This window comes from Balearica regulorum, chromosome 25, assembly GCF_011004875.1.
Source record: "Balearica regulorum gibbericeps isolate bBalReg1 chromosome 25, bBalReg1.pri, whole genome shotgun sequence".
Lineage (NCBI taxonomy): Eukaryota > Metazoa > Chordata > Aves > Gruiformes > Gruidae > Balearica > Balearica regulorum.
The window spans coordinates 6,289,607-6,300,716 of record NC_046208.1 but is presented as its reverse complement, the minus strand read 5'-3'; the positions used below and the strand labels follow the sequence as shown (position 1 = coordinate 6,300,716).

At 59.3% G+C, this 11,110-nt stretch overlaps 1 protein-coding gene across 1 annotated transcript; it reads right to left on the bottom strand.

Moving 5' to 3' along the window:
- Positions 1-595: 595 nt before the first annotated feature.
- On the bottom strand, positions 596-6,365 carry ALX3 (ALX homeobox 3). The gene is made up of 4 exons (XM_075776107.1): positions 6,104-6,365; positions 2,537-2,841; positions 1,529-1,591; positions 596-960 (listed from the first exon to the last, which is right to left on the bottom strand). Exons 1-4 carry the CDS (start codon positions 6,348-6,350, stop codon positions 643-645), a joined length of 933 nt encoding a protein of 310 aa, XP_075632222.1. The 5' UTR covers positions 6,351-6,365; the 3' UTR covers positions 596-642.
- Positions 6,366-11,110: the final 4,745 nt, after the last annotated feature.

Here is an 11,110-nt window from a genome sequence, read left to right as displayed (position 1 = left end):
GACCCGGGCATGCAGAACCCAATTTCTGCCATTGCTGGCTGCACTGAGGGGGGTCGGCAGCCAAATTTCAGCTGGGGAGGGGAGCACTACCCCAAAACAACCCAGTGCCCCCTGCCGTGGTGCTCCCCTGGCACCCCAAAACAGCACAGTTGCCTCCCCAGACATACCCAAGGCTGGTGCCCCCCCCCCCCCCCCCCGAGTCAGGGAGGGGGATGCAGGCGGGGGGGTTGCAGGTGTGGGGAGCGGAGAGGCTGTGGCCCCACTGCAAACTGCCGGGTATCTCCATCAAATCCCGTTTGCTGAAGGTGCTTGGGTGGGGTGGGGGGGCTCAGGTTTTTTTGGGAGCTGCTTTTGGGGTGCTGAGCTGCCAGGGCCAGCCCTGCTGGGGTGGGCTGGCTTTGGGGGTGACCCTTTTCCCTCCCCCAGCAGCCCCACGTTGCCCCACCCTCATTGGGGGGGTGCTGACAGCAGTGTGATGGAGCAGGCTGGGATGCAGAAGCTGACGGAGATCGGGGTGCACGGGGAGGGGGGTAAGGGTGACCCCACCAACCTACTCCCAAACCCCGGTGCTGCGGGGGGACAAGGACACGCTCTGGGGGGGCGGGGGGCAGGCGAATGGTCAGTGTTCCTCCCCGCAGGGGATCACGTAGCCCAGTTCAGCAGGGTGCTGGTCACCTCTTTGCTCTTCATCCTCAGCGGCATCAGGTTGGGTGATTTGTAGTTGTGTTCGGGTGCCGGCTCGAAGGGGTGGGTGCCCAGGGCTGGGGGGGGCAGGCCATGCAGGGAGTAGAGGCTATTGATGGCGTGGTGGGGGCCGGGAGAAGCAGGGATGCCCATGAAGCCGGCAATGTTGCTGTGGGCGTGGGGGTACGGAGACACGCAGGGAGCTGGGATGCTCTCGGGGGGCAGGAGCCCCACAGGGCTCCCAGGGCTGGAGCTTGGCCACAGGTTGTTCTGCAGCTGAAAGGAAGGACCAAAAAAAAAAAAAAAAAACCAACCCCAAAATGAAACAGGGGGAGGCTAGATGTGGGTGGGGAACCATATCACCCCCCCTTCCAACCCCCAGGGTGCCTTTGCTTTATTTTAATTGCCTGGAGGGATTTGTGTTGAATCCTGATTAAAATCTTCCTTCCCCCTGTGCTGGGCGGCTGTGGGAGAGTGCAGCATTGGGGATGCACATGAAGCTGAGTTTTAAAGTATTTTTACACTTTCCAATGTTGAGGGGAAAAGAAAGGAGTTTTGTAGAAAAGGAGGAGAGGCAGGAAGCACTGATGGATGTGAGGCTTGTTTTGGGGGGAGACACCCCAAAACCTGACTCAAAGTGCATGTTCCCACGGGAGATGGAGGGGGACGTAAAGCAGCATCTTCCAGCATGTGGCAAAATGTAATGCTGCATCTTTTCCCCCTTTTCCATCCGGGGCCACGTGCTTTTCCCAAGGGTGGATGGAACCACAGGGCTGTGGGATGGGACCCCTGCCCTGGGCGGGGGCACAGGGCTGGAGCAGGCAGCCGTCGCGGCATCTCTCACCTCCTGGATTTTCCCATAACGTTCCCGTTTCCGCCACTTGGCCCGTCGGTTCTGGAACCAGACCTGGGGGGATGGAGGAGGGGGCTGAGGCACAGGGACCCCTGCCTGCCTGGGGTGAGATGCACAGCCCTCTGCCCAGCTCCATGCTCATCTTCCCAGCAGGAAAAGAACCCTAACGTGCTGCCCCAGCATCCCGGTAAACTGGAGATGAATGGAGGAAACTGCCCTTGTGGGCACTCCTGTTTGAGCTCTTCCTTTTTCTCTACCAAGAGCAGAAATAAATCTCTTATCCCTCTTGGAAAATGAGCAGTCCTGCTCCGTTGATGGTCCTTTTCTCTCCCCTGTGCTTCTGCACCTCATTTACCCCACATTTCAATGCAGAATGAGGCTTTTTGGGTCCTGCTGACCTGCCTGTGTGTGTCCCCCCCCATGCTGCTGGCTGGGGCTGGGGACTGGCGCTGGCTGGGGTGGTGCTGGCTCCAGCAGCATCTCCCAGAGAGGAGGCTGTGCTACCGGGATGCTTGCCACGGGGCTCTCATGGTTGCAGGTAATTTAATCTAAATCCACACCCAGCACCCAATGGGTGCTCCCTGCTCGCTTTGTTACCCGCCTGCCTTCACTTTTCTCCCTGCTGGGTGTCCCCTCCAGCTGCCTCTTCCCACCGGGAGCCTCAAACCATACGGAGACGCCTCTGGGCAGAGCTCAGAGCTCACTGGCCTGACGCAAGCATGATGCCGGCAAAGCCAGGATGGCGAGGGAGGGCCTCATCCTGCCCCCGTGTCCCGGGATGCGCCACTCCCAGCCCCATCCGCGCTGAGGTCCCCGGGGATTCCTCTCCTGGGATGGCAGCTCCATCGCAGCCAGTCCTGGGCTGGAGGGAGCCGAGTTGGGGGTTGAGGTGGGGAGGGAGGCTGGGGATGATGGATGCAGGGGGGGATCACGTTAAGGGCTGCTGGGAGGGGGCAGGTTGGCAGTGACAGCCCAAATTTTGCCTCTTCTCGCCCTTACCTGCACCCTGGCTTCAGTCAAGTCCGTCCGTAGTGCCAGCTGCTCTCGGGTGTAGACGTCGGGGTAATGCGTCTTCTGGAAGACCTTCTCCAGCTCCTCCAGCTGGAACGTGCTGAAGGTAGTCCTGTTCCTCCTCTTCTTGCTCTTGCTCTTGCCCAGGGGCTCAGGGAGCTCAGGGACCCTGTGTTCCCGTAGGCTGCCCAGGGGTGCTGCCAGCGGGCACCCCAGCTCCCCCGGGGCTTTCAGGGGAGCCTGGCAGGCTGCGGGCATCACCTGGTACCCGCCTCTGCATCCCTTCTCGCTGCCTGGCAGGGGGAGAGGCAAAGACAGGGTGGTGTTAATGGTGATAATGAAGCCAAGAGCTCTGCATCCCCTCCCCGTGCGGTCCCCCTCATCCCAGGAGGATGTTGGGGTACAGTCCCTGGAGAAAGGGGCTCGGCACGGGCATGCAGCGGGTCAAATCCAGCCCCGGGGAGGGCAAAATCCCCACTCATGGTGGGAGCTGTGGGCAGGCAATTCTCCCCGAGGGTGCAGGGGGGGAGCCTGGCTGGCGCAGCGGGTGTTCAGGGACCTGTGGCCAGGGGTCCCACTCAGGGACCGTCTCGGTGCTGCTACTTAGGGATGGGGTGGGGGACGACGACAGAGAAGGCGGGCGCAGAGTCGTTTTGCAGACAGGGCTTTGCCCAACTCTCCTGTCCCTCTCCTGCCGCTCCCTTCCAGCATGGGCTGACGCCTCCATCCTGCTCAGCTGCACCCAGGGCAGAGACATCGGCTCCGGCAGTAACCCCAGCCCACCTCGGTGCTGGGCCGTATCCAGACCCCCGCACTTGAGCTTGGTTCAAGGGCAGCCTCTGCCTGCCCCCGGGCCAGCACCTCCCTGTAGCTGTAACTCTCAGGAAACCATTTGGAAAGGAGTGAAAAATAAACTCCCCCGCTTTTTGTTTGAGAAGAGCTCCCCTTCCCCACCTTCCTGTGGGGCCAGAGCAAGAAATTTGGGGGTTCTCCCCCTTACCCTTGCTGCTGCTGCATCTCTGGGGTGTCTTGTGAAATGGGTCCAAGAGATAAGTCACTGTCACGCGTTTCGGAGGTCACCTTTGTGCCCCGGGAGGGTTGTTTGTCTCCCTGTGAGGATACATGGAGCTCAGCGGCTCCAGCTGATGCTGTGTGCTGCTGGAACCCCAAGGAGCTCAATCGGTTCACCGGGAGGATTGAGGGGGTTCCTAGCAGATGGGGGGGGACCGGACAGTTTGGGGACCTCAACAGCTGGGGGGACACAGGGGATTCACCCAGGAAGGAGATGACCTGAAAATGCTGGGTTTTGCCCTAGTTTCACTCCCACCCCAAGCTCTATTTCAGAAACTTGGGTGTGCTGCAGGTAGAGACCACCAGCCCCTTCAGAGGGGCAGGATCAGGCCCACGGCCTCGCCTTGGGGGCAGCGCGTGGGGCTGCCGAGGGGGAAAATCGCCTCCTTTGGGATGGATCCTCCTTCCCGGCCCCATTAGCCATCACATCCCAGTGGAACGGGGTTTGGGTCCTCATCCCTGCAAACCCAGCCAGGGCTCTGCACCCCCCAAACCAGTTCCCGCCACGGCCTTTTCCGGACTTTCAATTTTGATTTTTGGTTGTTTCCTTGTTTCCTAATTAAGGCAATTTGGGGGTTACAGCGTGCAGCTGAGAGCCGAGGTCCAGCTGCTTCAAATTAAGGGGAAAATGTTATCTGGGATAGGGTGGGGGGGGTGATCAATCCCTGTCACTCTCGGTACCGACCTGTCTACATGCCCGGCGGTGGGTAACAGCGAAAGGATGAGGCCAAATTACTGTTTCCTCCCTGCTTTGTCCTCTGAAGGGCTCGGCCACCAGGCCGGGGGTGATTAATGATAAAAACCAAACCCCACCAAGGAGCAGAACGAAGGCAAAAAATGCAAATGTGACCAAAAATAAGGAAAAATGACTGAAATAAAAACCCCCCACTGCACAAAGCCACCCAATAAATGCGTAGGGTTTGGGGGTTTTCCCCTTTTTCAAAGGCAATGTGCTGCACATCCAAGCAACCCCCGAGTGTCGGTGTTGGAGACAAATAAATAAATGGCCAGAAAGAAGGAGAAGGCAGGAAGGGAGCAGGATATGGGTGCGTAGTTAAACAAACACGGTGTTGCAGGGGGACAAAGGGGATGGGAAAAAGGAAAGATATAGATATTTCCCCCCCCCCTTCCTAAACTGACACCCCCTGAAAGATTTGGCGGTGCTGGGGAAGTCAGCAGCTGGGGAACAGCTGTACAATTCTTGGGTTAACCGGGAGGGGAAAGGAGAACTCAAAGGGATCATTAGTGAAGGGACGGGGGCACAGAAAGGACTCCCGGGAACCAGGGGAGACATCCCAGCCGTTAGCAGAAGGCCCCCCCCGGGAACAGCAGCCTCCCCTCTGCTGCACCGGCAGCAGGTAAGCACGGTGGAGGGACCGGCCCGGTGCCCCCGGTACCCCCCGGGGCTTTTTCTACCTGTTCCCCCCGGCTGGGAGCGGGGCCGCTTTGCTGGGCCCCACCTGGTTCCCATTACACCCGCCGCGCTGCTTTTTTCTTCTTATATTTAAGCAAAGCCGGGGGGGGGGGGAAGGGAACTAAAAGGCCCGGGGGGCCGGGACCTGGCCGGGCCATCCCATCCCGGTCAGAGTCCCCCGACGGTCCCGGCCGGGAGCGAAAGCGCGAGAGAGCGGCGGGGGTCGCTGGGCCGGCGGAAGCGACGGGGAGAGCCCCGGGGAAGCGCCTCGTCCTGCCCGAGCCCGGAGGGGGGTGCGGAGCCCCGGCCGGCAGCCGGGCACCCCGCGGCCGTTGCACCGGGGGAACCGGGAGCGCTGGAGCCGGGCACCGGGGAGCCCCCGTGCTCTGCAAGCCCCGCGGCTCGGCCTCCCGGGCCGGGAGCTGCCGGCGCTGCCCGGGCCCGTCCGTGCGGCCGGTGCTCCGGTTGCTCTCGCCGGTCCTGCCCGGTGAGGCTCGGCCACGGGAAGCGGCGGCACCTTTGCAGCTTCCTCCGAGGGACGGGGCCGTTCTCCGGCCCCGGTAACGGGCTCCATCCCCACCGGGACCCGCCGCTTCTCCGCCCGGGGCGAGGCGGGCCCGGCCCGGTCCCCGCCGTCGCGGCAGCGGGGCCCGGTCTCTCCCATCGCCTCGTCTCCCTCTTCCCCCCCCCGCTCTGTTTCTGGAAGGGGGGAACGATCCCGGAGGCCTCGGTCTCTGTCGCGACACAGTCCCGGCTGCCCGACACACGGGAGCACCGGCCCGGCCCTTGCCGGCTCCCGTCGGGGGACGCCCCGGCGGTCTCCGCTCCGACGGGGCCATATCGCGACAGCGGCCGCTTCGGTGTAACCGGGGGGTGGGGGGGAGCGTGTCGGCGATAGGACGCTCTGGGGGAGGGGTGTCAAGACGGGGGGGGGTCCCGGCAGCCACCGAGGACAGCGGCAGGATCAGGCCCCCGGGCGGGGGCAGAGAGGAGGAAAGAGAAGCCGAAGGGGCCGGGGAGGGGGTCGGCGGCCCCGGCTTTCCCCATCCACCCGCCGCTCGCCCCGGTACCTGCAGCCCCGGCCGGGTAGAAGGGCTTCCCATTGACGGCCACGGCGAGGGGGCCCGGGCTGGCGACCCCCAGGTACCGGGGCTCTGCCTGGTCCGGCGGGCAGCGGGCCGGGCGGGGGCTGAGCGGCGGCGGATGCCGGGGGGGTCCCGGTGGACCGCCCGTGAAGGCGGTGGGAGCCCGGGGGAGCCCCGGGGGGGGCCCGGCCCGGCGAGGTGGGGGGAAGGCCGGGCAGCCCGGTGCCTCCATGGCGCAGGTTGGAGGGAACGGGGGCGGCCGGCGGGGAACGGATTTTGTGCGGGGGGCCGGGGAGGAGGGGGATGGTGGCGATGGGAAGGGAGGGATCGCCCGGCACCCCCCCCATCCACACCCACACCCACTCGCACACCCCGGCCCACTTCCCCCACTCCACAGCCAGTCACGTGCGTCCTCCCATCCACTTCGTTAACCCTCTAATCCCACTTCCACCCCCCCAGCCCCAGGGACCCTTTCCCGAGGGGGTCGGAGAAGACAGCAGCCCCCCTCCATCCCCAAGGCAGGGGCCGTGGGGGGAACCCTGCTCCTCCCTTCCCAGCGCTCCCAGTGTCTCCCAGCTACAGGAAATGCCCAGGGCCCTTCCTTGATTTAAAGCTTCATCCCCGACTGCTCCGAGCAGCTCCAGGTCCCGGGCAGGGGCAGAAATTTACATTTTTCAGACACCCTCTGGGTTTGTCCTCCCCTCCCCGGGCTGTGGCAAACTCATCTGCAGCCATTCCCTGCCCGGGGTTGGGCCTGAGGCCTGGGCAGGTCGGTTCAGGGATGATGGTGACCCTGGGACACGGGATCCGGGATCCCACGGTGCCACGTCCGCCCTTGGAGCAGGCGCTGGGCTCCGCTGGCGTGGGTGGTGTTTGCTCCCAGGACCGAGGAGGTCCTATCCTGCTCCCCACATGTCCGTGCTGCTGGTCCCATACCCCAGGGTTTGGGGTCCCCCCATCCCAGCTTAGGCTTTTGCAGCGGGTGCCGGCGTTGGGGCAGAGCAGAGCTCGCCTGGACTTTTTTTTTTTTTCTCCCAGTTTCAGCCTTTCTCCTCCCTTTTTACTCCTCTGCATCCATCCGCTTTTGCTCCCCAGGGCCGGGCGTTTGGCTTCGCAGAGCGGCGGGGGGTGGGTGTTTATACAGTTTTGGGGTGTTTGAGCGCAAAATGATGGGGCAGGTTTGGCGATTCAAAAGCTTGGTGTCAGAGAGGGGATTAAATAATGGGCACAGAGAAATGAGCAGATAGCTGGGCTGAGGGGTGATGTTTTACGCCTCCGTTTGCTGTTTTCCTCTACGCACAACACAGACCACGGCTTTTAACTCCTCCTGGGGCATCGCTCCCTGCTTCGGGTCTAGGGAAAAAATAACCTGCAGGAATCGGGGCTGCAGGGCAGGGGATGAACTGCATGGGAGCAGCAAAAAGAGGCGGAGAAGGACCAGGCGGATCCCAGACGTGTGATGTTAAATAGTGGAACAACAGGATAACGCTGACCATTAAATAACATGCAGCATGCTATTGCTTGTATTGGCGGTGCTGGGGCAGTACTTTGTTATCCCAGGCACGGTGCAAATCTGGAATTACAAGACAATCTTGCTTCAAAGAGCTTATGATAAAAATATAATGTGACCCCTATGTCTTGGCAGCGGTTGCAGGACTGATACGGCATTGTCGGGTCTTTGCAAAAGACGGTGTTATCGCAGGAGTGCCGGGTTTATGGTGTGTGGTATAAATCACGGCTGGATTTTCCAGCTGCCCGGTTAGGGAAACTGCATTTGCAAGAAAAATAGTGGCTAGGTTGCTATCCTGGGCTCAAATTTACTCTGGCAGCAAATCCTGTGAGGGGCTGGCTCTGCCAACGGGGGTCTGAACGTGCGGTGCCCCCTCCTCACCCACCCTTTAAATGCCCACGACGGCTCCCTCTGTGTCCTGCATCCCGTGGCTTTCCCGGACGCTTTCCCTTCGCAGCAGCTGAAGCTGCCGAGATTTTCCCTGTTTGACTGTCCGCAGCTCCCTGCATGTTGTAAATTATTGCTAAATAGGGACTACAAGTCCTCTGGCACGCAACAAGTCATTAAATATTATTAAACATAGCATAACCCCTGTAAAGGCGTATTAGTCTCAACGTACCTCTCCCAGTTTTACTGCTGGCATTTAAAGGATTTTAATAGCAGAGGGATGAGTCTGTCCATGCGTGTTGGTGGCGCGGAGGGGGACGGGCAGGCTGGTTTGGGATGTGCTGGTTTTCCAGGCTGGAACCATCGTTGGGACCCTCCTGGGCAGCTGGGAAAGCTCTTGGGAAGGTGTTTGGTCTCTGGGATTTGGAGTATTTGGGAGATGAAGGCAGTGGAAGGAGAGGTTTGTGAGAGCCATTTTATGTTTGTGGTGGTGGTGGCGGTTCGTGGAGCTGCTGAGGGGTTTGGTTCCTCTAGTGAGCAGGGCTGAAGACTCCTGGGGTCTCCTCCTGAACCTGCCACCAACCCTCTGCTGTGGATTTTCTCGTGTGTAGAGCCAGACCAGGGTGCCTCATCCTCCTGGCTCGGTGGGTGGATGTGTTGGGTGCTTGGAGATCAGGGGCAAAGGCTGCCCGGGGAGACCAAGGTGGGTGCCTCTTCTCAGGGCACCATGGGTGGGTGCCAGTACGGGACTGACCAGGGCAGGGAGGTCCCCGTGGTGCTCCCGGAGCTCCCTGGCATTCATTTGCAGCAAATCAGATTATCTGTGGGCAAAGGATGACCCCAACAAAGTCCTTGGCTGAAAAGCTTCAAGGAGAAACTTTTCACAATGTCCCAGTGTCTGACTTCGACGTGTCCGCAAGGGGAAGCGCTGCTGGGTCGGCTCTGGGATTGAAACGACCTTTTATGGCCCCGTTTTAATTGCATCTGCCACCAAACGAGCCATGGCGAGAGCCACCAAGTGCTGCGGGAGGGCTCCAGCGGGATGCTCTGTGGGCAAACGTTTTCTGTTTTCGGTTTCTCTCTTGCTTGCTGGGAGGAGGAATATTTTTTTCCCCTCTTTGCATCCCATTGGCTTTCCCGACCGTCTCAAACCGTCCCCGAGAGCTGCCTCGCCTCCCCTGGGATCCTGGGATGTCACTGAAGAGCTCGGCGGGAGGCCGGGAGGGTTTGCATAGCTCTGTGGTTTGTACAAACGTCCCTGCACAGCCCCGACTTTGCAATGTTAGCGAGAGCCTTGGAAATGCTGGCGAGGCACGGAGCGATGCCTTACGCACAGGACCAGGAACAGGCTTCTCCTTTTCCAAGGACATGCTTTCCCTCCCAGCCTGAAGGTCGAGCAGTGGGCAGTGTAGATAAGGACCAGCAGTCGTGGTCCAGCCCATGGGCTTTTTTTCTCAAGGAGGTCGATTTTTATTATTTTTTCCTCTGTGATCTGCAGTTTGGAAAGAAAGCCCGTTCCTGGGACCCTGCTGGGAAAAAGCTCCGGCTTCCTCTGGAAAGCAGGGAGGCGGCTCAGCTCAACGTGGCTCCGGCACATGAGCTTCAGAGTCAAGGCAGAATGGTCGGAGTCTGGGGACAACCGTCCTCCTGATGACACTTTTACTCACCAAAGCCCCCTCCAGCATATAGTATGAGCTGTGATGAGCAGCTGCTGAGCAAGCTTGGGCCGGGGCTTGGTGGCCGTTCTCCAGCTCTGCTGCTTCTCTCCGTGCCCAGCCCAGGTCCTCAGCCTGGAGGAACGCCACGTGCGGACAAAAATACAGCGAAGGCCATTCCCTCTGTCTTTTGCAAGGATCTGCATTTTGGGGAAGCCCATGAGGTTCTTCCCTTGCCCGAGGAAGATGTGGGACTCGGTTGGCCACACCGGCTGCTCTTCTGCTCGTTGTCCCCAGCCTGGGCTCCTCCAGGCTCTGCGCCCCATGGCGAGGATCTTCTCCCCAGGGGAGACTCCTCCCTGGTTTATGCCCCTTGTTGGGTGCCACCGTGGTCTTCTAGTTTGTCTTGGGCATGTCCCTGCATCTCTGTCACGCAGGGATGATAGTCTCAGCCCTGAGCTGTGAAGGACTCTGTGTCCATCCTTGCTTTTTTTTTTTTTTGCTAAAGCTGCAGTGCTATCCCAGGTTCCATCCTCAGTCCTGTCCATCTGCACATCCCTCTCTACCTCCCAAATATCCCAGAAAATCCTCCAATTCCTAACGTCCGATGCATTGTAGAGCTTCACCACAAGCAACGGTTTGATCTTGCTCAGGAATGTGCGCGCTGATGGCAGGAAAAATGACTTTATTAATTTACCTGGGGAAATCTCCCTTGCTGATCGCAACCCTGGTTTGTGTTAGCAAGTGGGAGACAGAGCCCCTCAGTCTGACCCTGCCACAAACCCATCGGGTCCACGGAGCCGGGGCCAAACTTCTTATTTAATGAGGCTGACGACGTAGAAAATGATCCCAATTCCAGATCTCTCAAAAGAAAATCACAAACAGAAATATCCACCCGCGGGTAATAACGATGCACAAAGGCAACAGCCTCCATGTCACACACGTGCTTTACGTGCGTGCATATCTATTTATATATGTGCATGCACATTTACATATACATGCATATTTATATATATATTTATAAGTATATTTATAGCCACCCAGATATATGCACAGATAATTTAATCCCATGCAAATTTTGTATTACAATTTTGCACACAAACACAGTGTATTTCTAGCTCTGTGCACGTTATCAGCACACGGACACTAAAATACAAGTTTGTGTCTAGACAAACAAGCCTGTGGAAATTGCACCCACGTAATTGCATAAACACCCAAATTTGTACAAATATATGGTGATGGTATCGCGTATACGTACAGCCCTGCGGAGCTGGGTTAGAGCCCTGCGGATATAGCGAGGAGGGATACACATCTGCTGCAATAACACATGGACACCCTCAGCGCTGGCAACGGGGTGGGGTGGGGAGGATTTTTTTTCCGGAAAATAGTGAATTTGTTGAAAATGCAAATTTCTGGCAAATTTTTTTTGGCTGGGTTTTT